General features: G+C 50.9%; 2 protein-coding genes and 1 pseudogene across 6 annotated transcripts in view; 2 read left to right on the forward strand and 1 right to left on the reverse strand.

The window, feature by feature from the left end:
• The window catches only part of CLTB (clathrin light chain B), a 33,797-nt gene extending 9,636 nt beyond the window's left edge, over window positions 1–24,161 (reverse strand). Inside the window, exons 1-3 of one of the 3 annotated variants that reach the window (XM_036423433.2) lie at window positions 24,153–24,161; window positions 12,279–12,547; window positions 7,223–7,269 (exon numbers count right to left, since the gene is read on the reverse strand). In XM_036423433.2, the coding sequence (XP_036279326.1) occupies window positions 7,223–7,269; window positions 12,279–12,465 (234 nt within the window). In that variant the 5' untranslated portion in view covers window positions 12,466–12,547; window positions 24,153–24,161. Of the gene's footprint in view, window positions 1–7,222; window positions 7,270–12,278; window positions 12,598–24,152 lie in introns of those variants that run through there. The other 2 variants (XM_036423432.2, XM_036423435.2) reach the window with 2 other exon arrangements.
• LOC118710760 lies at window positions 18,885–19,540 on the forward strand (annotated as a pseudogene).
• The window catches only part of FAF2 (Fas associated factor family member 2), a 31,783-nt gene continuing 27,746 nt past the window's right edge, over window positions 23,895–27,931 (forward strand). For 2 of the 3 annotated variants that reach the window (XM_045576631.1, XM_045576632.1), the window contains exon 1: window positions 23,932–24,050. In XM_045576631.1, the coding sequence (XP_045432587.1) occupies window positions 23,988–24,050 (63 nt within the window). In that variant the 5' untranslated portion in view covers window positions 23,932–23,987. Of the gene's footprint in view, window positions 24,051–27,931 lie in introns of all 3 variants that reach the window. The other variant, XM_036423422.2, reaches the window with a different exon arrangement.

Genomic DNA, 27,931 nt, shown 5'->3' on the forward strand with positions numbered 1-27,931 from the left:
TCACGAAGCCCAGTGTCGTTCAATGCCTTCTCCCCACCCTGTGCCCACCACCATCCTGGGCAGTCAGTGCTCAGTCACCGGGACTGGACGGATGAAGGTTCCGGAGCCAGCGTGTGCCCGGTTCAGAGGAAGTGCTTTGTGTTTGCCCAAGGGGTGCAGGCAGCCAGGGGGAAAGAGCACACACCAGTCTCTGGCAGTCTGGGGAGAGGGAGGAACAGGCCCAGGAGATGTTGGTGTAGACTGGCACCTCGGGTCAGCTCCACCCTTGGGTGGGCCCTTTGGGTGGAGCCCTTATTCCTCTTTCCTGACTTTAGAGTCTGGAGACATCCCGAGGGGCCTTTCCAGGGCACGTGGGTCGCTGTGTTGGGTGAGCCCCACCCTGGTCACTTGGGAGAACAGCCCTGCCCTGAGGCCCGGATCTCTTGCCAATCTACACAAGTCCCATCTGCAAACAACTGCAGCTCCTTCTGTGAATGTGTTAGTGCACAGGCCGTGTTTTATCTCCATGCTGGTGTCTATCGCAATCTGAAATGACAGGTTTCTTTAGCGTTCACTATCTCTCTTCTTGCAAGAAAGTGAGCTCCTTGAAGACAGACTGTCTGTGTAAAGCAGGGGTGGGAACCTTTTTTCTGCCATGGGCCATTTGGATATTTACAACACCGTTCAAGCGCCGTACAAAACCATCACCTGAAAAATTAGCCTGCTAGTCTTGTTGAAGTGAGTCCTGGTACCGGTGCCGCTCAGAGCCTGGGGACCCAACTCGGGGACCACCCTCCTCCTCTCCCGTGAGAGTTTGTAGGAAAGGACGCCCGCCTTTGTTCCTATGTAAACAAAGCCAGTGAGGAGAGCAGAGGTTGTCTTCATTCTTCATTGGTAAACCGACCTGGCCCTCTGTGGTGGCCGAGAGCAAAGGGCCACTTCCTGTATCCTGCCAGGAGGCCATGGCATATGGGCAATTCCCCCCAGTACCTCCCTCTTTTAAAAATAAATCTTTATTGATTTCAGAGATGAAGGGAAAGGGAGAGAGAAATAGAAACGTCAATGATGAGAATCACTGATGGGCTGCCTCCTGCACGCCCTCTACTGGGGAGAAAGCTTGTACCCAGGCATGTGCCCTCACTGGGAATCAAACCTTGACCTCCTGGTTCACAGGTCAACGCTCAACCACTGAGCAATGCCAGCTGGGCTTTATTTGCCCTTTTATACCTAGTTGCTCAGAAGACATTTTTAGTTTGCTGCGTGGTGAGTTATTTGCTAATCATATATTTTTAAAATCCAATCTACAAAAAAGTTCCTACTGCCTTAGGAAATCATAGTCAGAGCCTAAAATTCTTAAAATGCTTGGGTTATCATTTATAAATACTGAGTTTGTTTTCAGTAGCTCGTCAGCTTGTTTGGAACTGGCAGGACCACTTGTCAAATTACAGCTGTGCGGTGAGCGCCCTGGAAATGGGAGCTCTGGAGGGCAGCCCTGGAGTTCCACCAGGAGGGCACCCCGTAACTAACAACCCTGCCCACTGGCCTCTCACACCGCTGTGGTGCATTAACCAGGACACACATGCTTTTTTGTCGGTGCCACAGGGTCACACAGCAGTTCTCATGCTTCTTTAGTCTTAGACCTATTTACATTCTTAAAATTACTCACCCCAAAGACCTCGTATTTATATGGGTTATATCAATATTTCCTGCATTAGAAATGAACACTGAGCCAAAACCGGTAAAAAAAAAAATCAATAAAATATATATTTAAAAAAATAATAAAATAAAATAAAAAGAAGAAATGAACACTGAGATTTAAAAAGTATTAAATCTTTTAGAAATGAGAATAATAAATTCGTTTTGTGTTTAAAAAAAAAAATTAGCCTGCTATATTTGGTCAAACATTTAACTAACTCACCCCTGATTCCGTGGCAGGGACAGACCAAAAAATTCTGCGGGCCTCAGACAGCCCTGGGCCAGCTGTGCCGCACGCCCAGTGTGCAGTATCCAGAACGGAGAGGGCCTGGGCAGGGGAGGAGCCAGGGACACTTACTGAGTAAATGAACCTGCTCAGGCTTGGGGCCAGGGATGAACAAGGCAGCCCATCCGCCCGGAGCTTGGTAAGGGGGAGTCCCTAACAGATGAGGACCATGGCTGGGGTACCTGCTGTGACACAGGTCAGGGTAAAGACCGGGAGCAAGGAAGGGCATGCTCCTTCCAGCCTGAGGGCAGGGTAGGACGGGAAACGACAGAGCAGCGTGAGGGCCATGTGGGGCAGGAGCCTTTGGGAAACTCAGTACAGAGGCTGCCAGGTGTTGGGGAGATGAGCTGGAAGGGTCCTCTGGGCAGGAGTCTCACCATGGCCACAACGCCTGCCCTAAAATGAAGACTCCCCGGTTACAGAGCTTTAAAGCTGGCAGAGAATCACTAAACGGTTCTCTTTTATCTTGACCGCCACACAGGGTGGGTTTTATTACCTTTGTTTTACGGGGAGGGAAAGTCTAGCACCAAAGTCCCAAGGTCAGCCAGCCAGAAAGCAGCAGAGCCAGGATTCAAACTGGATTTCTGGGTGTGAACAGAGTGGCGACTGAGTAGCCAATAGGGACCACACTCACTTCCAGTGCACATGATTCGTGTGCCCACTTTTTTTTTTTTTTTTTTTTTAATATATTTTATTGATTTTACACAGAGAGGAATTGAGAGGGATAGAGAGTTAGAAACGTAGATGAGAGAGAAACATCGGCCAGCTGCCTCCTGCACACCCCCTACTGGGGATGCCCCCGCAACCAAGGCACACGCCCTTGACGGGAATCGAACCCGGGACCCTTCAGTCCACAGGCCAACGCTCCATCCACTGAGCCAAACCGGTCTCACTCGTGTGCCCACTTTTTGTCTCCCAGATAAACCTGTCTTCCCAGGATCAGCGCCTGTGCCACCTCCCTCCCCCGCTCCATCCCCCATCTCTCTGGCACACCCCTGGCCTCCCTCTGGCCAGTTTATAAAACGTTTCCTGGGCTTCAGAGCACTCTTCTCCACAGGCCTGTGGGGGCAGCAGGGCAAGGCTTCTCACCCGCATTTACAAATGGGAGGTCTGGCTCAGAGCAGTGGCTAGTCCAAGGCTGTCCAGCTGGGGAAAGCCAGAAATGAAGCCCGGGCTGTCTGACTCCATCCAGATTCTTCCCCCACAGCCTGCCCCAGTCTGTGGCAGGAGCATAGTGGCATTGCCAGCAAACTGGGGAGCACCTTGAAGAGCATCTGGACCCCCGGGTACTTCTCTCAGCCCCAGAGCAGCTGCACATCCAGGGGCACTGCTCAGGATGTTCCAAGCATCTTAGACCCTGAGATGGTTGTACCCCAGGCCTCAGGCCCTGGCCAAGCTGGGCCTACCTCTGCCACCACTTCCCATGGGCAGTGCAGCCCACTCACCTGCTCTGGCTGGCAGCTGTGCCTGCCCCACACCTTGTACTTCAGAATCCCCCAACCCCCTTCTGTCTGCAGTGGGCCCAGGCTCTGGGCAAGTCCTGGACTCAGTGTCTTACCCTCTGTACCTTGAACATGCCGTCCCCTCAGCCAGGCCCACCCACATCCCCTCAGGCAGCCTCCACACCACCTTCAGCACGCCCTCCCTGTGGCACTTCCTGACTCCGTGCAGCACCTGGTTCAAGTCCCCGCTCTTCCCAGCTGTGTCAGCAGAGTGAGCTTCTACCCGCCCTGCGTCCTCCTCCTCATCTGTAAAATGGAGACAATGACAGAACCTACGTCGCACGGTTGTTGGGAGGATGAAATGAGTTAAATCACGTAAAGCTCTTGGTGGTGCCTGACACAAGGGAAGAATCAGACTCAGCTCTTCATACTCCCCAGTCTCCGAGCCCTTGCTGTCCTGCACCAGCATCACTTCTTCCCCAGTCTCTGTGCTGTCACAGCGACAAAACACACATTGGACTTGCCTCTCCATCCACCGCCCCAGCAAGTGCATGGCACTCTGGGACCATGAGAGACTCAGTGCAGGAGGAGTGGCTGCCTGCAGAGCGAGGTGGAGGGCGCAGGGACAGCCTGGGACACTGTCAGAGGGACTGGGTTTGTAGTCCCTCCCGCCACTCCCTGGATGAGGGACCTCTGAGAACCCCTTTCCTTGTGCTTCATCACCTGCCAAGTGGGAGGGGCAACATCCCACTCGGGATATGAGGTGGGGACCCTGTGTGACAAGTGTGCAATCCGGCAGCCGGTGGAGGATGTGCACGTGAGAGGCCGGCAGGCTGCTGCCACGCTGCCCGGCGACCAGAAGGGCACAGTGGTGTAGCCAGCAAAGTCCTGAGAAGCTGCTGGGCGGCGATGGCCTTGTTTTCCCGGCCCCACCTCTGCTGGTGGGTGGGGTGGTGGGAGGGAGAAACAGCAGGAATGTCCCAGTGAGGAGAGCAGGTCAACTGCCAGGAGGGCTGGCAGCCTGGGAGGACCCACCAGTGGCTGCAGGAATGCTCTGAGCCCCTCCCAGGCTGGAGAGGGAAGGGGTTGGGAATGGCCAGGACCAAAGGCAGGAGGCTCCCTGGAACTCCTAGCCTGTAGGACCCCTCTGGGGACCCCATATGAGCATCTCCGTGGGCCATGCCCCGCTGTGACTCCAAAGACAGCAGGAGGAGGAGGCATATCCGCCTTTGGGATTGACCCGCTAAAGCTAAACTAAGCTGAGCTGTTGATTCCTCTAAGTAGCTCAAAGGGGGAAGAAGGAAGGGGTGGGGAAGGGATACAGTTTGTGCAGGAAGAGGGAGTGCTGCAGGGGCCTCCCACCCCTGCCCCTGGCAGTGCCAGATGGGACTGGAAAAGGTGTGGCAGGCCTATCCTTAGGCCTTGTTGGGGGTCAGGTTTGTAGCTGGACCCCTAGTGACCCACAGGCTAAAAAAAAAAAAAAAACAACAAACAACACAACACAACACAACATCACAATAAAAGTATCAAGAAAGCTCTGCCTGGGACACTTGAAAGTTGGGCATGCATGCGTCCTGGCCAGTGTGGCTCAGCTGGCTGAGCACTGCCCCAAGCACGGAGAGGTCACTGGTTGATTCTCAGGGCACATGCCCGGGTTGCAGGCTCCATCCCAGTCAGGGGTGGGCAGGAGGCAGCTGATCAATGGATATTTCTGCTCTCATTGATGCTTCACGCTCTCCCTTTCCTTTCCTCTCTCTCTAAAAAAGTCAATGAAAACATTTTTAAAAAAGGAAGAGAATGGGGCATGTGAGGCTTTCCTCCACCCGCAGCACAAGCTAGGCCCTGCTCTATGCTCGGTTCTAAAAGGCTGGAGGGTGGCGGTGGAGGGGCTCCCACCTCCGACCTGCTACAAGGGTGAGGTGCAAAGGGCACCAGAGCAGGGAGGGAGGCGTGAACGGAACTGGCTTCTGAGAGACCGGCCTCATCTGGGACCCCTTCTAGGATGGCACAAATCTGAGACAACTAACAAAGAAGCATGCTCCCGGGGTTATTATTGGGATCAGTGAGAATGACAACTAACAAAAAAGCATGCCCCCAGGGTTATTATTGGGATCAGTGAGAATGACAACTAACAAAGAAGCACGCCCCCGGGGTTATTATTGGGATCTGGGATCGGTGAGAATGAGAGTTCACACTGAGACCGGAGGAGTCCCACCCAGGGCTCCTCAGACCCGCCAAATACAAAGGGAGGCCAGAGGGTATGGAGAGAGAAGGCCGCAGATCCTAATCTGTAGGAAGGGGAAATGATGCTCCCATAGTGTCCCAGCTACGTCTGTGGTTCCAAGTGTATCTCCAGCTCCAGGTCCCCCGGAGGACACAGACCATTAGGTCTAGCAAAGCCCTTTGGAGAGTTCCCAGCCCAGGGGCGGCCTGGGGCTCCGTGACCTACCAAACAGGAGGCCATGCTGACTATGTGGGCCTCTCAGACCCACAGAGACACGGAGTCCTGAAGCCCTGGGGGAGACTGACTTCCTAGCTTGCACACAGTTGAGTACTTTTCCAGAAATAGGAATTGGCCGGGCTCCCTGTGTAAGGTACCAGCCCATCCCGCTTACGTAAGAGCATATTGTTTATTCTCTCTGAGGGTTCGGGAGGCCAGCTCTGCCATAGCCGCAGGGGCCCGGCAGATGGCAGAGCTGAAGCCAAGGGGGCCAGGGCCTTTGACCCTTTTTCCCAGTGAGAATGAAGCTCATCCACTGAAGGCTTCACCCCTCCCAGGCACGTTGGAGGGGGGTGAGGGGGGGGTAAAAAGTAACGGGGTTGTGGGGGTGAGGGCTGTTGCATCTGTGGGGTCCTGGGGATGCCATCTGTGAGCTACATTCTCTAAGTCCCAAAACTTCCTTAAAATTAAAGTGTAGGTGACATACAGTGTTATATGAGTTTCAGGTGTGCAGCATGCTTCTTCACCGGTCTAAGAACTTTAAGCCAATGTATGTGTATATGAGGGGAGGAGGGTTAGGTGGGCATATTCTTTAACTAGAAACGTCCTTACTACGTGTTTTGGCGTGTGCATGTATGTGCAGTACAGGGCCACTCTAAAGGATTGGTAAACAAGAAAAGTGAACGCTCTCCTCTTATCCCTCCCCAACTCCCACATCGGGGCTAACCACTGTTCATAGTTAGTAGACTTCCTCGCAGATATTTTGTGCAAACATATTTCTAAAATAAAAAGCAGGACCGTACTGCGCATGTTATTCTGCAGACTGCTTTTCCGCTGAAGATATTGCTGGCTTCTTTTCATGTCAATACTGCTCCCATTTGCCCACCCAGGCCCCCAGTGCCGGACACTTAGGTTGTTTCGGTTTGTCTGCTATTACACATCATCCTGCAAATAATCTGGGTGTCCCTGTCAAGTTATTTCCTTAGAAAAAATCCTGAGAAGTGACATATCTGGGTCAAGGGCCTACCCAGGTAGAGATGGCCACTCAGGTCAGTCTGGGAGGGCCAACGTGTGCAGGTCCCTGTGCTTCCTTCAGTCTGTGTCACTGAGGCCACTTCCTCCCTCCCTCTGTGAGCAGGACAAAGCCATGGGCAGACACCCCACCAATCCCTGTCTCTACTGGTCTTTATTCCTCATCCCCTTCTCTTACATGACAAAAAACAAATAACAAACATGTCAAAACCTCTGTGTTCCCATCCCAATTAATCAGACTGGAGTGACCAGAAGACGGAAAGCCCCCATCCTGTTGAGGATGGGGCCATAGGTTCGTGGGAGTCAGGCTGTCGGTCCCTACCCCTGCTGAGGCAAAATCATGCTTACCTGAAACAGATCTCCATTGATCGTGGTCCCCATGTCCTCAGGACCAGCTAGAAAGAGAAAAAGGACACAGCATTACTCACTGCCCAGCTGATAGCAAGCACGGAACGGCCCTACATCCGTGCCCCAAGCCAGCGTCTGTACGTGCCCCTGCGTGAATCGACTCCCCCCAACACAGACAGGATGGACACTTGGGCTCAATCCTTTGACTGCTTTGCATGCCTTCTCTCAGCCGTTAGCACACTGGATTTTCACCACAGCCTTGTGATGAAGTTGTTATCAACCCATTTTGTAGATTCTCAAACCGAGGCTCTGAGGGGCTATGGAGTTGCCCAAGGTCGTCCAGTCAGCAATAGCTCCTCTCCTACCTGAAACTGATTTACCCTCCGCTGCAGCTGGGAATGGCCCTGTGGCGCCTGTGCAGGCAGAGGCACTGCAGGCTCAGGGCGGGGTCTGAAAGGACCAGGGAGGAGGGATCTTCGAGTCTCTGCCTGTTCCTGCGGCGCCTTGAGCAACTAGCTGCTCCACCTAGGGCAGCAGGCACCACAGCCCCCACCAGGCAGCACCTGCCCTATTTTTCCTGCTTCCGCCCCTCCCAGAAGGATTTCATTGTGCCCTCAACTATGACTCCTCCGGTCCCTTTCCCTGACATCTGAGTAGTCACAAATTCCTGTGGCTTCTGCTGCAACACCGACCCTCAAAGTGGCCCTCCGCTCTTTGCCCCCGGCCCAGCCCCGGCCCCGGCTCTCCTCCTGCTAGTGGCAAATACGTGGAGGGGCCCACCTGCGCCCTTTCCCCTCATCCTGTCTTCCCTGAGCCCCGCAGGGTACCTGAGATGTAGTAAGAACCAGAAACTGTTGCTTGAACAAACAAATTACAAAATGCATTCAAGAAAGGAAGAATGAATGACTGGCATTTGTTCACTCACAGGCCTCCCTGACTCCAGCCTCACCCTCTCCCAAACCAATGCCTGGGCTCAAAGCTGCCCTCTGCTCTCTACCCCACGCCCTGCTCCAGCCCCACCTCTCACCCATTCAGTATGCCCATAGAGCATACACTTACCTATGTCATTCCTCTAATTTAAAATATAATAAAAACAAACCCACAAGAAACCCAATTCCCATGGACCACGGTGGCCTACAGGTACTGCTCCAGCTTCTGGGACTCAGCAGAGGTACTATTCCCTCTGCCGGGAAGCCCTCCTTACCCATCTCCACATGGGCTGCTCCCTTCAGCCTCTGGCTGCCTTATCGTTGGCCTTCCCTGACCACCCGGATATTCACCCTCCTGCACCTTGCCTCCCGGCAGTATTTTCTCCATTGCACTGAGCACAGGTGACATGTTTATGTGTGTGTGTGCTTATTATCCACCTTCCCCGTGGGAACAGACCCTCCAACAGAGCAGAGACTTTGTTTTGTCCATTGCTGGGGCCCACCACCCACACTCTGGCGCACAGCAGAGACTCAGTCAGTATCTGTCAAAGGACCGGACCATAGCACGGGAGGGCCTTTACAATCTGGTCCTGTCCGTTTGTTTCCTGCCTCGCTGCCCAACAGTCCCTCCCACAAACCCTATTCTGGTTTCCTCCTTCCATCCTGTACCCCACGCCTTTCCTCCCGCTTCCTCTCTAAAGGATGCTCTTAGATCCAATCGTTCTCCAAGACCCAGCTCGTGAGCCACCTCCTCTGGGAAGCCCTCCACTCCTGCTGCTTCCCTAGGCACTGGCGGAAGGCCTCCCCTCCGGGGTAGTCCGGAATACTGAACAGCATCCCCTGCCCTCTCATGCAAACACTTGACCTCTCACGGGTCTCTGTATCCTATTCAGCTCCTAAAGGCTCCTCTGCAGAGAGAGTGAACAGTAAGTGTTGGCCAAATGGAAACCGAATTGCTCTTTGGGGGCTGACTATTGTCTGCAAGGCCTCTCTGCAGCCTCTCAGGAACTGCCTGGCAAAAAGCCACGGAGGCCACGGGAGATGGCCACAGGTGGACTGGTGTCCCTGTACCAGCTGGCCAGAGCGGTGAGCAGCAGCAAGGCTGCTTTCAGCCTGGGGACTGATGGGAGGGACACATAATCCATGGAAATAATCCCCAGTCGATATAAATTATAATCAACGCCGTTTTCAGACTCAAAGAGTGATTGATTCTGATCAGCTATGTCAGCTGTCCTCCTTAGGCGTTGAGAGGGCTTCTCCTGTCTGAGTGGCAGCGTCTCCCCCAGGGCACCTCCTCTACCAGGGTCCGTTCAGGATGATGCCAGTCTGTGCACTTGGCCTCCCTGTAGTGAAGTGGCCCCACCCTACTCCACCCTCCAGCCCCAGGCTCCGGCCCCTCATCCGCAGGCCCGGCCCGCCCTGGCCTCCAGACAGTCAGTCCCTCAGCTGATCTCTCAAGCCCATCCGTGTTCCTCTGGAGATGAAGTCTCCGCCTCTTTGGGAACCCACACACACTTACACACAGAGTGAGGCGTATGTGCTCCCACAATGCTTTCTGAGTTGTCTACTGAACATTTATAATCACGTGTCCACAGTCAGAGGCCGGCAGAAGAGGAGCACAGGAGACACGAGTTCCAGGCGTAAGCAGTGGGTACTGTTTCACTCAGATCCTTGACCCCTTCTGGAACGGGGGCAGACAGGGTCCAGAACATTCCTGGGAGCTTACTGAGGCCCAGATGGGGAAACGGGCTTGCCAGGAACCGATTCAGTGAGTCAGGGGCAGAGCTGGGCTGGGCGCTCAGCAATCTGGGTGTGAAAAAGTAAACCTTCTGGGTCCTACCCAAGGTGATGAATGGAAACAAAGTGTCCATTGCTCAGCCTGGCCCCAGCCCCAGCCCCGGAGGAGAGACAATGAGGCTCAGGCTCAGGCCTGCACCGGACACCTCTTTCCCCAGGGACCCAGCATTAGAGCACTCAGTACAGGCATGTCATCTAAGACAGCGGTCGCCAACTTTTCAGACCTCATGGCGACCGCTGATCTAGGAAACAGGCGGCGGTGAGAGCCAGTGTCCGCCCAGTCCCCGAAGGCCAAGGCACATGCACCCCATCCATCCCAGCTTCTGGCCTTCTGGGCTAGTCAGGGGGGGTTGCTTGCTCAGCACCATCTAGGGCTAGAAGGGCAGATCAATTCCATCCTGCCTGGCCATCTATGGAGCCACCATCCTTCAATACCTCCTGGATCCCCATGCCCCGCTCAGGACCGCAGCTGAGCACTTGCAGCTGTGGTGGGTGTGAGTTCAGGAGGATCTCAGAGGGCTGTGCCCCACCCTGTGCCCCACCCTCGCCAGAGAGGGAACCTCCTATCCAGGCTGTCAGCCCCCAGAACCCCCCTGTTCTGGGAGAGGCTCAATCCCAGAGGCCTCTGGCTACCTGGGCTGACTTTTCCCTGTTTCTCCCTCAGAAAGTTCTAACTTGGGATCTTTTGCGCAGGGCCTCCCTCAGGCCACGCCAGACCAGGGAAGCTGGTGGTCTCGAGGACAAAGGAACGCTGGTGCGTGCCTGCGGACAGGCATTTCCCGGGACTTCCCTGAGGTGTGTGCCGGTCCGTGCGGAGCCGCTGCTCCCGAGAAAGACTTCCCTGGCTGGCTGGTAACAGAAGACTCGCTCCCTGCCTCCCCCCACAGCCTGTCACCTCCCAGGTGACTGCGGAAGCCTGGGACTGGATCAAGTCCCAGATCTGTCACTCACAGCTGTGTGACTCTGGGCAAGATACCCCAGCTCTCTGGGCCTCCGGCTTCTCACATGTTACAGAAGGCTTGTTACATTTCTCACAGCAAGCGGCTCCAGGGTTGCTTCCAGCTCCTCCAGCCACGGGAACTGGCTTAGTCATATCTGTGTCCCCAGTGGGCCTAGCACACAGGGGGTGCTCAGTAAATGTTGAATGAATTTTCACAAACATGACTATAAGGAGCCTTACTTGTAAACATTTTTTTTTTTTAATATGGAAGATACCACTTATTCCAACAGACCATAAACCCCCACCAAAATGATAGCACTAACAGGAAGCAAGGGCTGTTTTGGATGCCCCTGTGAAGGTGATATCTACTTTTTTTTTTTTTTACTACATAGTTTAAGAAATTATTCTTTCAAGCCAGAAACACAGCAGGAACACGGGTAAACATGCTGTTCTGAAGCTAACCACAGCAGTCCTGGGCCGCCTTTGGAAAATGGCAGAGGGCAGAGCCACGTTTGGCCGAAGTCCATTATGTCCTGGTATTTCACTCAGAGTCAGGCACGTGGAAGACGGTGCAGTCAGGTGGACAGGGCCTAGAGTCTTACAGAAGCAGGTGTAAATCCTCACTCTGCAACTTGCTAGCTGTTTTAGTACTGTCCTTTTTTTTTTGGCCTTGATTTTGCCATCTTTGAAATGGGTTTGACACTGAGTATAAGATGAGTAAATGTAAGTAAAATGCCTACCCCAGTGCCTGCAGGTGGTCCCAGGGGAAATTTGTGAGTTTTTGGACACCCTCCTGCCTTCCCAGCTGCAGGAGGAAGCAACGTCTGAGGGGCACACACCTGCCCACACCATCCGGGCTCAGCTGGGAGCCCAAGGCAGGCCTCCCTGGAGGCGCAGGGGACACTATGGGGCTGTGCTGTGCTGGATTCCCGAGCCACGAGGGGGTGGAAATGGCCTGGGATGAAACGTCATGAGGAATTGTGGTCCCGGGAGTACCGACCCACAATCAGGCGGGGTCTCTATGAGGATCTCCAAGAGATTCCTCCCCATTTTCCCCAGACTCCAGGCCCTACACACACACACACACACACACACACACACACACACACACAGTCCCAGGCCCGCTCTGGCGGTGGACCTGCGGCGCCGGACCCTCTGCATCCACCGCGGAGCTCGGAGGCCTGTCCCCCTGGGCGCGCCCCAGGACCCCGGTTCCAGGCCCCCTTCCCAGGGACCCCGTTCCCAGACCCCGGGTCCTAGGCCCCCCTTTCCAGGCCCCCTCCTCCGTCCCCAGGCCCCCCTCCCAGAACCCCTCGTCCCCAGGCCCCCCTCCGTCCCCAGCACCCCCCTCCCGATCCCAGGCCCCCTCCAGGCCGCCGCGCTGACTCACCCCCGCTCGCGGGTGCGGGCTGCGCGAGGGCCGCGGGGCCGGCCGCGGGCGCGCCGAAGCCCTCGTCATTCTCGATGCCCGCGATCTCGCTCTCCTGCTGGGCCAGGAAGGCGGCCGCCGGGTCCTCCTCGGCCGCCTCGGGGGCGCCGCTCTCCGAAGCCGAGAAGAAGCCAAAGTCATCAGCCATGTTCCCCGCGTCCCGCCGCGGCGTCCGCCCGGCGCTCGGCTGTGCCCGGCGCTGCGCCCGGGGCCGCGGCCTGTGCCCGGAGCTGCGGACCTCACCGCCCGCACCCGCACCCCGCACCTCGTACCCGCACCCCGCACCCCGCACCGCACCTCCCTCCGCCCGGCCGGCTCCCTGTCACCGCGGCGGGAGGCGGACGGGAATGCGGTGATGTCACCGCGAGGGCGGGGCCGCGGAGCCGGAGGGCGCTCCCCGTGGCCGCCGGAGGGGGCGCAGCGCGGGGCCGGCGGGCAGCGCGCCCCCTCCCGCCACCAGCGCCGGCGCCGGGGCCCCGCAAAGCTCCGGCGGGTCTGGAGGGAACCGGGCTGGACTGCGGGTGGGCAGCCCGCGCAGGGCGCACCCCGGGGTGGTCGCTGCGCAGACCTCACCCTGACCCATTCTGTAGAGTTTCCTCACTGAAGCTGGGCAGACACTAGGAACCTCATTCCTATGAATCCCCTGCTCTTGCAGAAGAGAGGTGACCCTAAGTGCCAGGGCCTCGCTGCACCTCTCCTGCAAGGCCAGAGTGCATTTCGTATGCATTTCTCTTCATTGGAGGAGGCTCCCGTTCAGGCTGCCAGGGTTTGTATGACCTGACTGGACCACAACTTAGAGGCTTACATGTCCCTTAGGTCTGAACCGGCCTGAGAAAGGCAGACAATTTATCAAGGCGGCCTGCGACTCCTCCACCCAATCACCCTCACTATAGAGCGCCCTAATGCCTCCTCTTTGCCAGTGCTATGCCAAGCACCGGAGCCACAAAATGTAGCAACCCCCAGCCTTGGCCATCAGGAGATTACAACCTAGGAAACCAACAGATGGCAAATGGCTAGTCCCAGGCCGTGTGCAAGGTGCTCTGGCCCTAAAATACATGGTACTTCCCGGGAGACCTGGAGAAAGAACCGCGGTGGGATTCGTGCTCTGGAAATTTCTTTTTTGTTGTTGTGGTTTTTGTTTGTTTGCTTGTTTTGTTTTGAGACTTTAAAGTCAAGGAGGAAGTGGAAGATATGCCCAAGCTGTGGGCAGCAGTTTCCTTAGTGGGTGGGTAATGTAATGGATATAGAGTTGGAGTGATGGGGCATTTCAGTTTTGCTCAGTAATACGTCACTGTGGGTTTCACGCTTATGATGAAAGTATTAGTATAAACAAGAAAGAAATTTAAGGTCCTGCTCAATCTGGCCCAAGAGTACTGCTCCACCATCATTTCCCCTCTCTTCTTACACCCCCAACCATTGGCTTGGGTGCTGAAAAGACCTTGAAAGTTTGCTTGTTTAACAAACCAATCATAAATGTCAGCTCCAGGTTTTGTGGAGACTGGAGAGTGAACCTGCCCATGGTGACCTCAGGGTGTGTGTGTGTGTGTTCTAATTTGAATCCTGGAGATGTCAGTCAGTAATTTAGACAACAGGATCTGGCATATACCCATGCATAACCAATGCATACACTCCTCTGAAATACTTCCTCCTCCCTGTTCCTTCCTAATGTAGCCATCAAAAGAATTCAACTGCATGCTTAATTTATACAAGTTACTGGTCCAGATTATTCTGCAACCATGCTTGCTTTTATACATTACTCTTACTCTTAAGTATTAATATTAAAAATTAATATTAAAGTTATATATAAATATTTACAAACTTTTTTTAACTTAGAGAGAGGGAGAGAGAGAGAGAGAGAGAGGAAGAGAGAAGCATCAATGTGAGAGGAAACATCCATCTGCTGCCTCCTGCACACCTCCTAAGGGGGATGGAGCCCTAAACCCTGGCATGTGCCCTGACCAGGAATCCAACTGGCAACCTTTCAGTGCACTGGACAATGCCCAACCAACTGAACCACACAGGCCAGGGCAGTTCTATTTTTAATAGACTTTATTTTTTAGAACAGTTTAGATTTACAGAAAAATTGAGGTTATTAAAGCTATATTTTGAACTTTTCAATACTTCTTTATGCTGGAAATTCCCACTTTCTTGACACCTCCCTAAATATCTTTGGAGATCTCTAAACACAGTTCTAGTTTTCTAATTCTGCACTTAACTGTGAAATTCAGTAATGCTCAAAGACATCAATAAATGAAGTTGAGCCCTAACGGGTTTGGCTCATTGGATAGAGCGTCAGCCTGCAGACTGAAAGGTCCCAGGTTTGATTCTGGTCAAGGGTATGTACTTTGGTTGCGTGCACATCCCCAGTAGGAGGTGAGCAAGAGGCAGCTGATCAATGTTTCTCTCTCATTGATGTTTCTAATTCTCTATCCCTCTCCCTTCTTCTCTGTAAAAAAAATCAATAAAATATATTTTTTAAAAAATAAATGAAGTTGAGTAAAGATACGGGACAATCTTGCAAAATCTAAATTTCAAGTATAAAGTCTGAAGTGGAGAAATTTTTTAATGAAAATTTTCAAGCATACAGAGTAGAAAGAATGATATAATGCAAAGTGAAATACTAACCCCCAAACCTCAATATTACCAACATACAGTCAGTCTGGTATCATCTACATCCTTTATTCATCACCATGTCCTATATAATAAAGAGTTAATATGCAAATGGTCATCATGCCCTTGCATCTTTGCACCCTCACGCTCTCGCGCTCGGCCCAGGGGACCTGAGGCTGGGCGGCCCGGGGGGGGGGGGGGGGATGGAGGGGGGTGAAAAGGAAGACCTGGAAGGGGGGCAGATCTGGGTCTTGTGCAATTTTCAAGGCGCATGTGGGTGGGCAGGGACTTGACTCTGGGTCCCGTGGCACATCCCAGACTCTGACAGGAGAGAAATTTTATATATATTTTACGAATTTCCTTTCACCTCTGGTACTTCTATTATAGAGAAAGGGCAAATAGCAATATTAAAATATTTTCTCTAATTAATTCCCTTTTTTTGACATTCTGTTTGATGCTTTACTGTTTCTGTATCTATCTTTTTGTTCAACAGTTTATAATTTTCTTTATTATCCATAAATGAGTAAGATCACGTGGTATTTTTCTTTCATTGACTGTTATGAATCATAATGTAAATATCTGTGTTGTCTGATGGCCTTAGATGACCCTGCTAGTGGTTCTCAACCTAAAATAAATAAATTCGGTCAGACAGGTTGAGAACCGCTGCTGAAGAGCCTAAGACCATCGGAAAACAAAGATATTTACATTACGATTCATAACAGTAGCAAAATTACAGTTATGAAGTAGCAATGAGAATAATTTTATGTTTGGGAGTCACCACAACATGAGGAACTGAATTAAAAGGTCGCGGCATTAAAATCACTGGGCTAGGATATCTTTAAACCATTTTTAATTTCTTCTTGTATATGGTGTAAGACAATGATCCAGTCTCATTCTTTTGCATCAATCTACCTAGTTTTCCCAGCACCATTTATTGAAGAGACTGTTTTTACCCCATTACATATTTTTTTCTCCTTTGTCATAGATTAATTGACTATATAGGTATGGGGAGATTTCTGGGCTCTCTCTTCTGTTCCATTGATCTATAGGTATGTTTTTATGCCAGTGCCATGTTGTTTTGATAACTATAGCCTTGTAGTATAGTTTGATATCAGGTAGGGGAAGGGAAAGGGAGAGAGAGAGAGAAACATCAATGTGAGAGTGCACCATGGATTGGCTATCTCCCGTGCCACTAGCAACCCAGGCATGTGCCCTTGACTGGGAATTGAACCAAAACCTCCTGGTGCATAGGACAATGCCTCATCAGCTGAGCCTCACCAGCCAGGGTCCCTTTGAGTCACCTTTAAAATGTTATGCTAAGCTGAACACAAAGTTCAGAGATTTATGATTACGTGTATATTAAGTTGTAGAGAGTGCCTGGGAAGGCACATGAGCTGATTGTTGGCTGAGTCCAGTGGCATCAGCAGAGCCACATCCTGGAAACTTACCTTGCCAGACGCAGCTACGTTGTCAGCATGACCTTTAGCTCAGGTGCCAGGGGGTAGGTTTCATTATCTAAGTTCAGTGCATAAATTTTGTGTACCAGGCCTCTAGTCCAGATATAAAAGGAAGAGGTAAGACTATATATATACACATAACATGATTGTCTTATGTAGAAATCCATCTCTTCCACTCTATATAAAAAAAATCTACCAGAACTAATATGTGTGTTTAACAAGGTCATAGGAGGTAAAATGAGCATACAATAGGATTGTATTTTTAAAATATTTTTTATTGATTTTTTTTTTTTTTTAGAGATAGAGGGAAGGAGAGACAAACAGAAACAGCTAGAAATATCGATGACAGAGAAACATCGATTGGCTGCCTCCTGCAACTCCTTCCCCCACCCCCGCCACCTTACTTAGGGTTTGATCCACAACACAGGCATGTACCCTGACTAGGAATTGAACTGGTGGCCTCTTGGTGTATGGACAACACTCAACTGAGCCACACCAGCCAGACTATGAATTGTATTTTTATTTATTGGCAGTGACCAAGAGGAAAAATGAAATTTTTAAAATACCATTTACTATAGCACCAAAATATAAGTATCTAGAAATAAATCTAACAAATTATATGAAAGATTCATACACTAAAAACTACAAAATATTGCTGAGAGAAATTAAAGGAGATCTAAAAAAAACATGGAGAAAATACCTTGTTTATGGATTAGAAGACCCGATATGGCCTGGCTGGCATGGCTCAGGGGTTGAACATCAACCTATGAACCAGGAGATCACGGTTCGATTCCCATTCAGGGCACGTGCCTGGCTTGTGGGCTCAATTCCCCAGTAGGGGTTGTGTAAGAGGCAGCCAATTGATGATGCTTTCTCATCACTGATGTTTCTCTCTCTCCCTCCCTCCCTCTTCCTCTCTCTGAAACCAATAAAAACTTATTAAAAAAAAAAAAAAAAAAAGTAAATCAGCCCTAACTGGTTTGGCTCAGTGGCTAGAGCGTCGGCCTGTGGACTGAAAGGTCCCAGGTTCGATTCCAGTCAAGGGCATGTACCCTGGTTGCGGGCACATCCCCAGTAGGAAGTGTGCAGGAGGCAGCTGATCGATGTTTCTCTGTCACGGATGTTTCTAACTCTATCCCTCTCCCTTCCTCTCTGTAAAAAAAAAAAAAAGAAAAAAAAAAGTAAATTAGATCCTACCACTCCCCAGCTCAGAACCCTCTGTTGGCTTCCCATTGTTCTCAGAATCCAAGCTCCTCACTATGGCCTATGATCCCCTACGTAATCTGGCCCCCATTGCTTCTCTGACCTCCTTACTGAGAACTCATTATTCCCAAGCTTCCTCCTCATTATTCTCATTTGTGCCCTAGGGATTTGGCATTTGCAGTACCCTCTTCCTGGAGCACTTTCTTGGAGTCCTGACATGGCTGACTCCTTTGGACATTCAAATCTCAGCATGTGTGTACTGCATCCTCAGAGAGACCTAACTGTCTACAAAGCACTCATTGCAACCGGAAGGGGCCTGGCTCAGGGCAGGTCTGCCTAGGGCCCCACCGGTAATGTGTGGGTTCTTGGCTTCAGGTAGGGAAGATTTCACATTGAGAGCATGTTTATTAAAGCTGGCTCAGGATAGTGAAACTAAGGGAGGGCTTAAGTTCGGAAGGAAAAGCGACTGGAGATGGAAAGTCTGAGAAAGTGAGGCCTTTGGAGATAGGTTTAGGGGAGTAGCCTCAGTTGAGCTGCCGCTGCCTGCTGCTCGCATGGTTGCAAGTCTTGCGGGAACCCTTAGAATTTTAGGAGAAAAACAGCAAAGATACAAAGTGTGTGTGTGCTCTTTGGAGAGTGTGCTTTGGCTCCTTTGTCTTGAGTATCTCTCTCTCTTCGGCCTGCCAAAATTCTAGGGGAGGCCTCAGGAGAGGGTTTTAACAGAACATTCATTAATTGTCCTTCAACATCAAAACATGCATGTTGAGGGGTTGGGTTATTTTTTTATTAGTTTCTTTTTTGTTGTTGTTAGTTTCACTTTTAAAGAACATCATCAAGAATGTTCATTGAGCCCTAGCTGGTTTGGCTCAGTGGACAGAGTATGAGCCTGTGGACTGAAGAGTCTTGGGTTTGATTCCGGTCAAGGGAACATGCCTGGGTGCAGGCTTGACCATAGAGGTTGTGCAGAAGGCAGCCGATCAATGATTCTCTCATCATTGATGTTTCTTTTTATTTTAAAAATATATTTTACTGATTTTTTACAGAGAGGCAGGGAGAGGGATAGTTAGAAACATTGATGAGAGAGAAACGTTGATCTGCCCTTGACCGGAATCGAACCTGGGACCTTTCAGCCCGCAGGCCGACGCTCTGTCCACTGAGCCAAACTGGTCAGGGCTCATCACTGATGTTTCTATCTCTCTCTCCCTCTCCCTTCCTTTCTGAAATCAATAATAATATATTAAATTTTTTTTAAAAAAGGAATGTCATTGAAGGTTCTCTTTCCAGCCGGTGCCAAACCATGGGTATTGCTCAGGACAACTGGCACAAGTGCCACAAGACTGAGGGCAAGAGAAAGACCTACCACAAGAAGCGAAAATATGAGCTGGGAGGCCCTGCTGCCAACACTAAGATCGGACTCCACCACACATACACACAGTCCCGGTGCGGAGTGGCAACAAGAAGTACTGAGCCTTGACGCTGGATGTGGGCAACTTTTCCTGGGGCTCAGAGTGTTGTACTCGCAAAACAAGGATTGTTGATGTTGTCTACAATGCCTTCAACAACGAACTGGTCTGCACCAAGACCCCTGTAAGGAACTGCACCGTGCTCATTGACAGCACACCGTACCGACAGGGGTACAGTCCCACTGTGCACTGCCCCTGGGCTGAAAGAAGGGGCCAAGCTGAGTCCTGAGGAGGAAGATATTTTAAACAAACAAATGATCAAAGAAAGTTCAGAAGAAATACGATGTAAGAAAGAATACCAAAATCAGCAGTCAAGGAGCAGTTCTAGCAAGACAAGCTTCTTGCATGCATGGCTTTAAGACCAAGCAGATGGCTATGCACTCAAGGGCAAGGAGCTGGAGTCTATCTGAGGAAAATCAAGGCCTGGGAAAGCAAATAAATCCTCTTTCCTCCTGTCTTAGCTCATGTAATAAAGGTCTTTATTCTAAAAGGATGTCATTGAAGAGGTACTAGGACCAAGGCCATTCTGTCCCAGAACTGTCTGGAATATGTAAACCATTTGCTCCTACTGTCCTTGGTTAGGGAAGATAAAACCTTGTGATTTTCCCGGCTACTGTGGTTCAATGGTTAACCCATGAGCTAGGAGGACACAGTTTGATTCCTGGTCAGGGCACATGCCTGGGTTGCAGGCTCAATCCCCAGTGAGGGGCGTATAGGAGGCAGCCAATTGATGATTCTTTCGCTTTGTTGATGTTTCTACCTCTTTCTCCCTCTCCCTTCCTCTCTCTGAAATCAACTCGCACGCGTGCGCGTGCACACACACACACACACACACACACACACGTTGTGATTCAATTAGTTGGCTGTAAATTGTTCAGATTATATATATATATATATATATATATATATATATATTATATATACATATAATTGATTTTTTACAGAGAGGAAGGGAGAGGGATAGAGAGCTAGAAACATCGATGAGAGAGAAACATCGACCAGCTACTGGGGATCTGCCTGCAACCAGTGTACATGCCCTTGACCAGAATTGAACCTGGGACCTTTCAGTCCGCAGACGGACGCTCTATCCACTGAGCCAAACCGGTTTCGGCAATTGTTCAGATTGTTTGACCTTATTTAATATTATTGTCTGTTTCCTTTATTACACTTGTCATGGAATCTCTCTAGCCTCTTAATATCCTGCCTCATTAGCACCAGACTAGAGGCCCAATGCACAAATTCGTGCATGGGTGAGGTTCCTCAGCCTGGCCTGCTCTCAGGGGCAATCGGGGCCAGTTGGAGCCAGCAGGCCAGGGGGAAGGACGGAGGAAGGTTGGCTGGCCATGGGCGGTTGGCTGTGGGAGTGTACTGACCACCAGGGGGCAGCTCCTGTGTTGAGTGTCTGTCCCCTGGTGGTCAGTGCACATAATTGTGACCAGTCATAATGGTTGCTTTGGCTTTTCTATAATATATATAGACTAGTGGCCTGGTGCACAAAATTTGTGCATGGAGAAGGGAGGTGGGTGCGGGGGGGAAAGGTGTCTCTCAGCCCGGCCTGCACCCTCTCCAATCTGGGACCCTTCTCACAATCCAGAACTGCTGGCTGATTGCCCCTAACTTCTTCTGCCTGCCAGCCTGATTGTCCCTAACTGCTCCCCTGCTGGCTTGATTGCCCCTAACCACCTCTGCCTTGGCCCCGCATCCGGGATCAGGGCTTCCCTCCTCCAGTCGACCACAGGCACCCGGGATCAGGGTTTCCCTCCCTCTGGTCAGCCATAGGTGCCCAGGCTGGCTGCAGCCACAAGTCCTGGCACCCAGGACCTCAGGGTGGGTGGCTTCTCCTTCTCCCCGGGCCACAGCCAGCCGCAGGTACTGGTGCCCAGGACTGCAGGGTAGGCAGCTTCTCCATCTCCCCTAGGATGCAGTGTGGGCGACTTTTCTGGCTGGCTGCGGCCTGGGATCACCGGGCAGGCGGCTTCTTCATCTCCCAGGCGCCGGGGCCAGGTTGCTCTGTCTCCCCCAGGACGTGGGGCAGGCGGATGTGAGGCTTCTGCTGCTGGCTGCGGCCTGGGATCATGGGGCAGGCGGCTACTTGGTCTCCCTAGCTGCAGCCAGCCTCAGGCGCTGGTGTCCAACTTCTCCTACTCCCCCCCCACACACACACACACACTCCCCTGGCCTAGAGCCGCTGGGGGTGGGGCTCTGCCATGATTTCAGGTTAATTTGCATACTCAAGGACAATTGTAGGTGGGAACTTCATCACCAGGGTGACCTTTCCCTCCTAGTATATGGCTGGTCCTGAGACTTGGACCCCCTGACCTTTCCTCCCTAGAGATAACATCTCGGCCTCAGTTGTATTTCAGCTCCAGGCCCATAAAAAATAGCAAAAGCACATAAGAAACACCACAGCTGACCTCAGAACCAGCTGCACTGAACAATGACCCCTGTCTTGGCACCAACCAGTCAATCAGTGGAGACCTCCGACCCTTGAAAGGATGCAGCTGGAAAGCTGCTGAACATTCTACTGAGATCTTCCCCTGGGACCTCCCCAACATCTCCACCCTGAAAGCCCTCAGGACAGAGGACCCCGTGTGCTCTCCCTCCATCCGGGAGAACACCCCGCCTGCCTTTCCTCTCCTCCTTCCACCCCCCAGATGTGTCACCAAGGGCCCTTCCTTTGGCTCTGTAACTTGTTTCCGGAGCCCACTTCTACAGATTACTTCTGACTCTGTGGTTTTGTTGGAGATGTGGGACAGTACGACAGTCTCCCGAGCTTTGAGTTGATGTAATAAATTATTTAAAGTCACAGTTATTTCCTTCCAATTGTACCTTAAAGGTATAAGAAAAATTCCAGAACATTGTCGTGAAGTTTGGGCAGACCTGGTAATGATGGGGGCGGGGGGGGGGGGGGGGAGACTTATGATCTGATAGGTAGAGCACCTGAGTTAACTGAAAGAGAATCATATTATGGTGAAATTCTGAAGTATAATATACATATAGGAACAGAGGGTTAAGTTATTTTTAATTTTTTTTTCTTTTCTAAGTTTCATTTCTCAGGCCAGTGCACCTGCCTACTCCCTTTGATCCTGAGCAAAGTGATGAAGGAGGCGATTCGGCTGCTGCGGACCATGTATACTCACCCAGCAAGCAAGTAGAACTGTGAAGCATGACCAGGCCGACCCCACCAGGAGCCAAGCCATCATCTCGTCACCTGACAACCAAGAACAGTGGTGGACTTCTGCAATTACATTGTTCCCAACCTCACTAGACCTTGTGACAGGCAGTAAGAGCCCACCCCGAGCTGTCCCCGGTAACAGTAAGACCTGCTACAGGCCTGAAAGAAAGCAGTCACCCAAACGGAAGTCCTTTCATCCCTTAATGTGCTTTCCAAAGCACCTTCCATCCTTCCTGTCTCACCTGGTCCACCCTGTGAGGTGGGCAGTGGTGGGATTCTGCAGAGGGGGAGAATACTGGGCCTTGCTAAGAGTCACATGGAGAGTCTGTGGAAAAGTGAGCCCCAAAACTTACCGCTCTGCCTCCCCAAGGAGGGGTGGCAAGAGGAGACAGATGGCAGGAGAAAAGAAGGGAAAGTGCAAAAGGGAGCTCTAAAGAGAGGTGGCAGGTTGGAACCGGTTTGGCTCAGTGGATAGAGCGTCGGTCTGTGGACTAAAAGGTCCCGGGTTTGATTCTAGTCAAGGGCATGTACCTTGGTTGCGGGCACATCCCCAGTGGGGGGAGCGTGCAGGAGGCAGCTGATTGATGTTTCTATCTCTCTCCCTTCCTCTCTGTAAAAAATCAATAAAATATATTTTAAAAATTAAAAAAATAAAGAGAGGTGGCAGATTGGAACAAACAAGGACAGTCACTGAGGGGTGTGGTTCAGGCTTGCAAAGGGGAGAGTCTGCATTCAAGGAGAAGCACTGAGTGGCCACGTCGTGGTGGTGGGAGGGGGAGGGCTATGGAGGAACCTCATCCCACCATGGCAATGGTGGCCACTAGTACCTGAACCCAAATGGTCTTCCTTCTGTCGGTCTCAGGGAGGACGGGCCAGTGGACAGGTGACTCCAGGCCTGAGGCAGCAGGAGCAGAGTCCCACGGGAGTGAAAACTTTGCCCAAGGCTGGGAGCGCCATTAAACCTCAAAGACCCAGCAATCTTAGTGAGCCACAGCCTCCACAGTTACAGCCTGGAAGGCAGCGTGGGAAATGCCCGACCAATATTCAGAGACTGTAGGAACCTCCCAAGGGATGATCAGGATCTTCTGGAAATGTCAGAGCAGGAATCGAACCTCAAACACCAATATTTTGTCAAGTCCACAATTTTCTAAAATAAAATAAAAAATCAAGAACAGCGTATGGTTAAGGTACAGCGGAAAACAGCCGATTGGCTTTCGGGAACTTCCGGAACTTCTCGATCCACATTCGGGACTTCTCGCTGTTTGAGATCTCAGTAGTCTTGGTTTCCTTGCCCAGTGGTGGGCAAACTCATTAGACAACAGAGCCAAATATCAATAGTACGACGATTGAAATTTCTTTTGAGAGCCAAATTTTTTAAACTTAAACTATACAGGTAGGTACATTGTTATTAACTTAATTAAGGGACTCCTAAGTTGGCCTAAGAGCCACACTCAAGGGTCCAAAGAGCCGCAGTTTGCCGACCTTCGGATCAGGTCCTAGCTGATCCGTTCTTGGACGAAATCCTGAGGACTGGCACCGACAGTCCCTCGGCAATTTCCGTGACTCTTCGGGAACCTGCCCGAGCGTGGCGCCCTCTGGCGGCGCGGACTGCCACGACCGCTACCGCCACCACCGGGGCTCAGCCGGCGCGCGCAGGCGCAGTTGCGCGCCGGCGGCCGTTCCGACCGGACGTAGTAGCTGCTGAGATCAGTTCCGGCGGGTGACGGTGCGGACGGGTCAGAGGCGTAGAGGCGGCGGCAAAATGGCGGCGCCTGAGGAGCAGGATCTAACCCAGGAGCAGACAGAGAAGCTGCTGCAGTTTCAGGTAGCAGCGAGTCCTCGGCGCAGCAGGTGCCGCCGCGGGCTGGGGCGCGGGCCCCCCGAGGAGCCCGGAGCCCCCCTGAAGTCGGGCGCGAGGTCCTCGGACCGGCAGGCGGCCCCCTCCCCCCAGACGCCAACTGCCCTGCTGCCCCGAGCCTGTGTGTGCCCGGCCCTCCAGCGGCGGCAGCTGCCAGCCTCGCCTGTCCCTCTCCAGCTTCCCCGGTGCCCTTTGTGGGCGCCGGTCTTCAGACGTCCTCCCCAGATCGGGTCCTCTCCGCCCGGCGACTCTGGATCTACCGCGGATGCTTAGTCCCCGTGTGGGGCTGGCCTCGTCTCTGGTCCCTGGAGATCCTGCCGGCACCCCGTGCTACTCGCATACACATTTACGGAGGGCATCTTGGATGCCAGGGCTGGTGTGGGGCGATCTGGTGGGGGAAGGGCAGGCCTGGCCCCCGCCCTAGAGGTGTGGGAGGACCCCGCGTTAGGAAACAAATGCAACATTATAAATGTCATCAGTGGCTCTGGGCGAGGCGTGGTGCCCACCCTCGGCCTGTTCCCGGACTCACGTGCCTGACCCAGCTTGAGGAGGGTGGTAACCTGCTGGAGTCCGCCTTCTTTGGAAAAATGGGTTGAGGGCCTAAGAACTTTGGCAACAAGCCCTCATTTCTGAGCTGGAGAATCTGGGTGTGGAGGAGACCACGAGGGTGGGTAAACCTTGACTCTTTTTGTTACTTTGGTTGATACCGGTTCCCTTAGGTATAAAATACATGATTATCCCCTAGGGAAACTGTGGAAATCAAATCAGAATGGATGTCTGAAGGGCTTGGTAAAATGCTTCCAAACAGTATTGCCGCTTATTAATCATTTTTTTTTAACTTAGGGAAGAATTAAAGTTAACGATACACTTATTTCCTAATAATATAAGAGGTATTTGATATACATGAACTCTTTTAAGTGTGCTATATATATTTATTCATTTCAGCGATTACCAACTGTGCTCAGGTACTCCCAAGTTAGAATGCCATTTATTTATTGAGGATGATGATGTAGGTACTTGGCTAAACACCTAGCACACATTATCGGGTTTAACACACTCTACGATGCATACTGTTAACAATCCCTGTTTTACAGAAGAAAGATAGGAGGCGTAAGAAGTAAGGTGCTTAGGTTACACAGCTAGTAAGTGGTGGTGTGAGATTTAAAGCCACGTCTGTCTTTTAAGAATCTTTACTGGTGTGCCATACAACCTGTGTATCACTGAGAGTGGAATGCAAATGCTGCGACTTGTCTCTCTTATATTAGCAAGTTCTCACTTTTCTAAAAGTTCCTTGATTAGATCTCACTGTAGTTAATTTTGGAGTATTTTCTTCTTCTCCCCTCTTAAGTTGATCAGTGGCACTGGAAACTAGCAGGATTTGTTCATGTTTATTATACATCAACGTGAAAAGTTGAGCAGTGGGTTGGAAAAATACTTTCATAGAAGTTAGTTGATATTTAATTGGAGTTTTGAGTAGAGAAACTGATGACACAGCAAATTAGAACCAGAATGAATACACAGCTTCCATTTCCTGGCAGACCACTAATGTCAGAGTTTTCTTTAACTTTGGCAGACCATTTTACCCCCTCCAACTTCAGGGTTATCCCTTGGTGTTTAAATGTAATGTAGGGATGTGAGTCATGAGTCATGGTGTACTTAGTCTGATGCTGGAAGAACATGAGTATGTGGTAGCATTTCTGAAGCAAAGTGCATAGCAACCTCTGCCTTTGTCTTCATTGGACATCTATATCAGTAAGAGGTGAATAGCAGATTAAAGTTGTATTAAGATCACTTTATGAAATTGGACATACTAATGCAAATGCATATGACATTTATGAATTCTTTTAGTAGTTTCTGGGTCAGTTTCATCATCTAGATTGCCATTATACATTCTTTGAAACTTATTAGATGTCAAGCATTATGCCAGGTATTTGATATACATGAACTCTTTTAAACCTCTTAATACTGTAAGGTGTTAGCATCCATCCAACTTCTATATATATATATATATATATATATATATATATATATATATATATATATATAGTTTTCAGAGAAGAAGAGAGAGATACAGAAACATCAATGATGATGAGAGAGAATCATTGATCGGCTGCCTCCTGCACAGCCCCTACTAGGGATCGAGCTTACAACCTGGGCATGTGCCCTTGACCGGAATCAAACTTGGGACCCTTCAATCTGCAGTGTGGATACTCTATCCACTGAGCCAAATCAGCTTGGGCCCATTCAACTTATTGATGATGAAGCAGGTTCTGAGAAGTAAAGTAACTTACACAAGTAGTAAGTGGCAGATTTAGAAATCCATACCCATAACTGACTTATCTATGATCTAAGGGTGAAGCCAGACACACATACGAATAGGTGTCCTGCAGTTTGTTAATGCTGATAGTGTGGTACTGTATAGACAGTGCTGTTGGAATTTAAGGAAAGGATAGGAGGGGGAGAGATGGCTTTTAGGCATGGTGCTAAATACTAGTTTATAACCATTATGCTTAATTCTCCCAGTAGCCTTACAGAGTGCCATAGATGGTATGCCTGCTCCTAGGTGAGAAAACAGATCTATTGAAGTGTTTGCGTAAGGACATTAAGCTATTACGTAATGGAAATGGAATTATGTAGAGTTAGAAATCTGGATCTGGACTTCAAGTCTGGGCTCTCCACTGTACTTTGCTACTTTGAAGGAGGAATAGAATCTCAATAGGGAGTGGAGAGGAGGCTGTTCAAAGGGGATGAAACAGCTCAAGCATGGGATGGAGGTGGAGTATAGAGTGTGTTTGTGATGGATTTAAAGAATTGGAAGTGGAGCCGAAACTGGTTTTGCTCAGCGGATAGAGCATCGGTCTGTGGACTGAAAGGTCCCGGGTTCGATTCCTGGCAAGGGCATGTACCTTGGTTGCGGGCACATCCCCAGTAGGGGGTGTGCAAGAGGCAGCTGGTCGATGTTTCTCTCATCGATGTTTCTAACTCTCTATTCCTCTCTCTTCCTCTCTGTGAAAAAGCAATAAAATTATTAAAAAAAAAAAAAAAAAGAATTGGAAGTGGAAAATAAGACTGGAAAGATACATTAGAGGTAGGGCCTCCCAAAATCTTTAAAAGCTGTGCATAATGGTTTAAATTTTAAGGTGTAGGTGTGGGGAGCCATCAAAGGTTTTTTTTCAGCTAGTGTGCGATATAACACTAGGTTTCAGGTTGCTTCACTAACAAACAGTATGGAGCATGTGCTTGAAATCTCCGCAGGGTTCAGGACAGAACAGGGTGACCCTGCTAGGAGTATTCCCCCCCTTCCCCCTCCCCTAGGTTTATTTGTACAAATGGCACAGGAGGACAGCAGCTCCACGCAGACAGCAGCCCAGGGGGCACACCACTCCTGTCTTCACGTGGACAGACAGAGCCAGTACATACCGTGGAGCTGTTGTGGGGGCCTGGGCACCTTTGGGAGCCTGGACTGCAGCTTGGGAGCCACATCCTGGGGCTCGGTTTGAATCTTGTCCTTGGACTTGCAGTCTGAGACTTGGTGATATGGGCAGGAGCACATCTCCCAAGCTTGGGGTGAGTGATGTAGGCAAGTTAATTGAACTTGTGGCTGTTGCTCTTTGGGATCTTGGGCTTGACCTCTTTGGGCTTTGTGGGGGCTTTGTGTGCTCACGGCCTGGCATTGTCAGCTGCATCTTCTTCGGCCTTTCTTGTGCTTCTTGGCAAAGCACATGTTCCTCCAGAACTTGGGGTCCACCCCATTAAGGGATTTGTGTCTTTGTGATTGAGGTTTCCTGATTCTGTTTCTGTGGCATATTTGGGACTGGATTTGGCCATATCTGCACCGAAGCCGCGGC

The sequence above is a fragment of the Pipistrellus kuhlii genome, unplaced genomic scaffold (assembly GCF_014108245.1).
Source record: "Pipistrellus kuhlii isolate mPipKuh1 unplaced genomic scaffold, mPipKuh1.p scaffold_m20_p_8, whole genome shotgun sequence".
Taxonomy (NCBI): Eukaryota; Metazoa; Chordata; class Mammalia; order Chiroptera; family Vespertilionidae; genus Pipistrellus; species Pipistrellus kuhlii.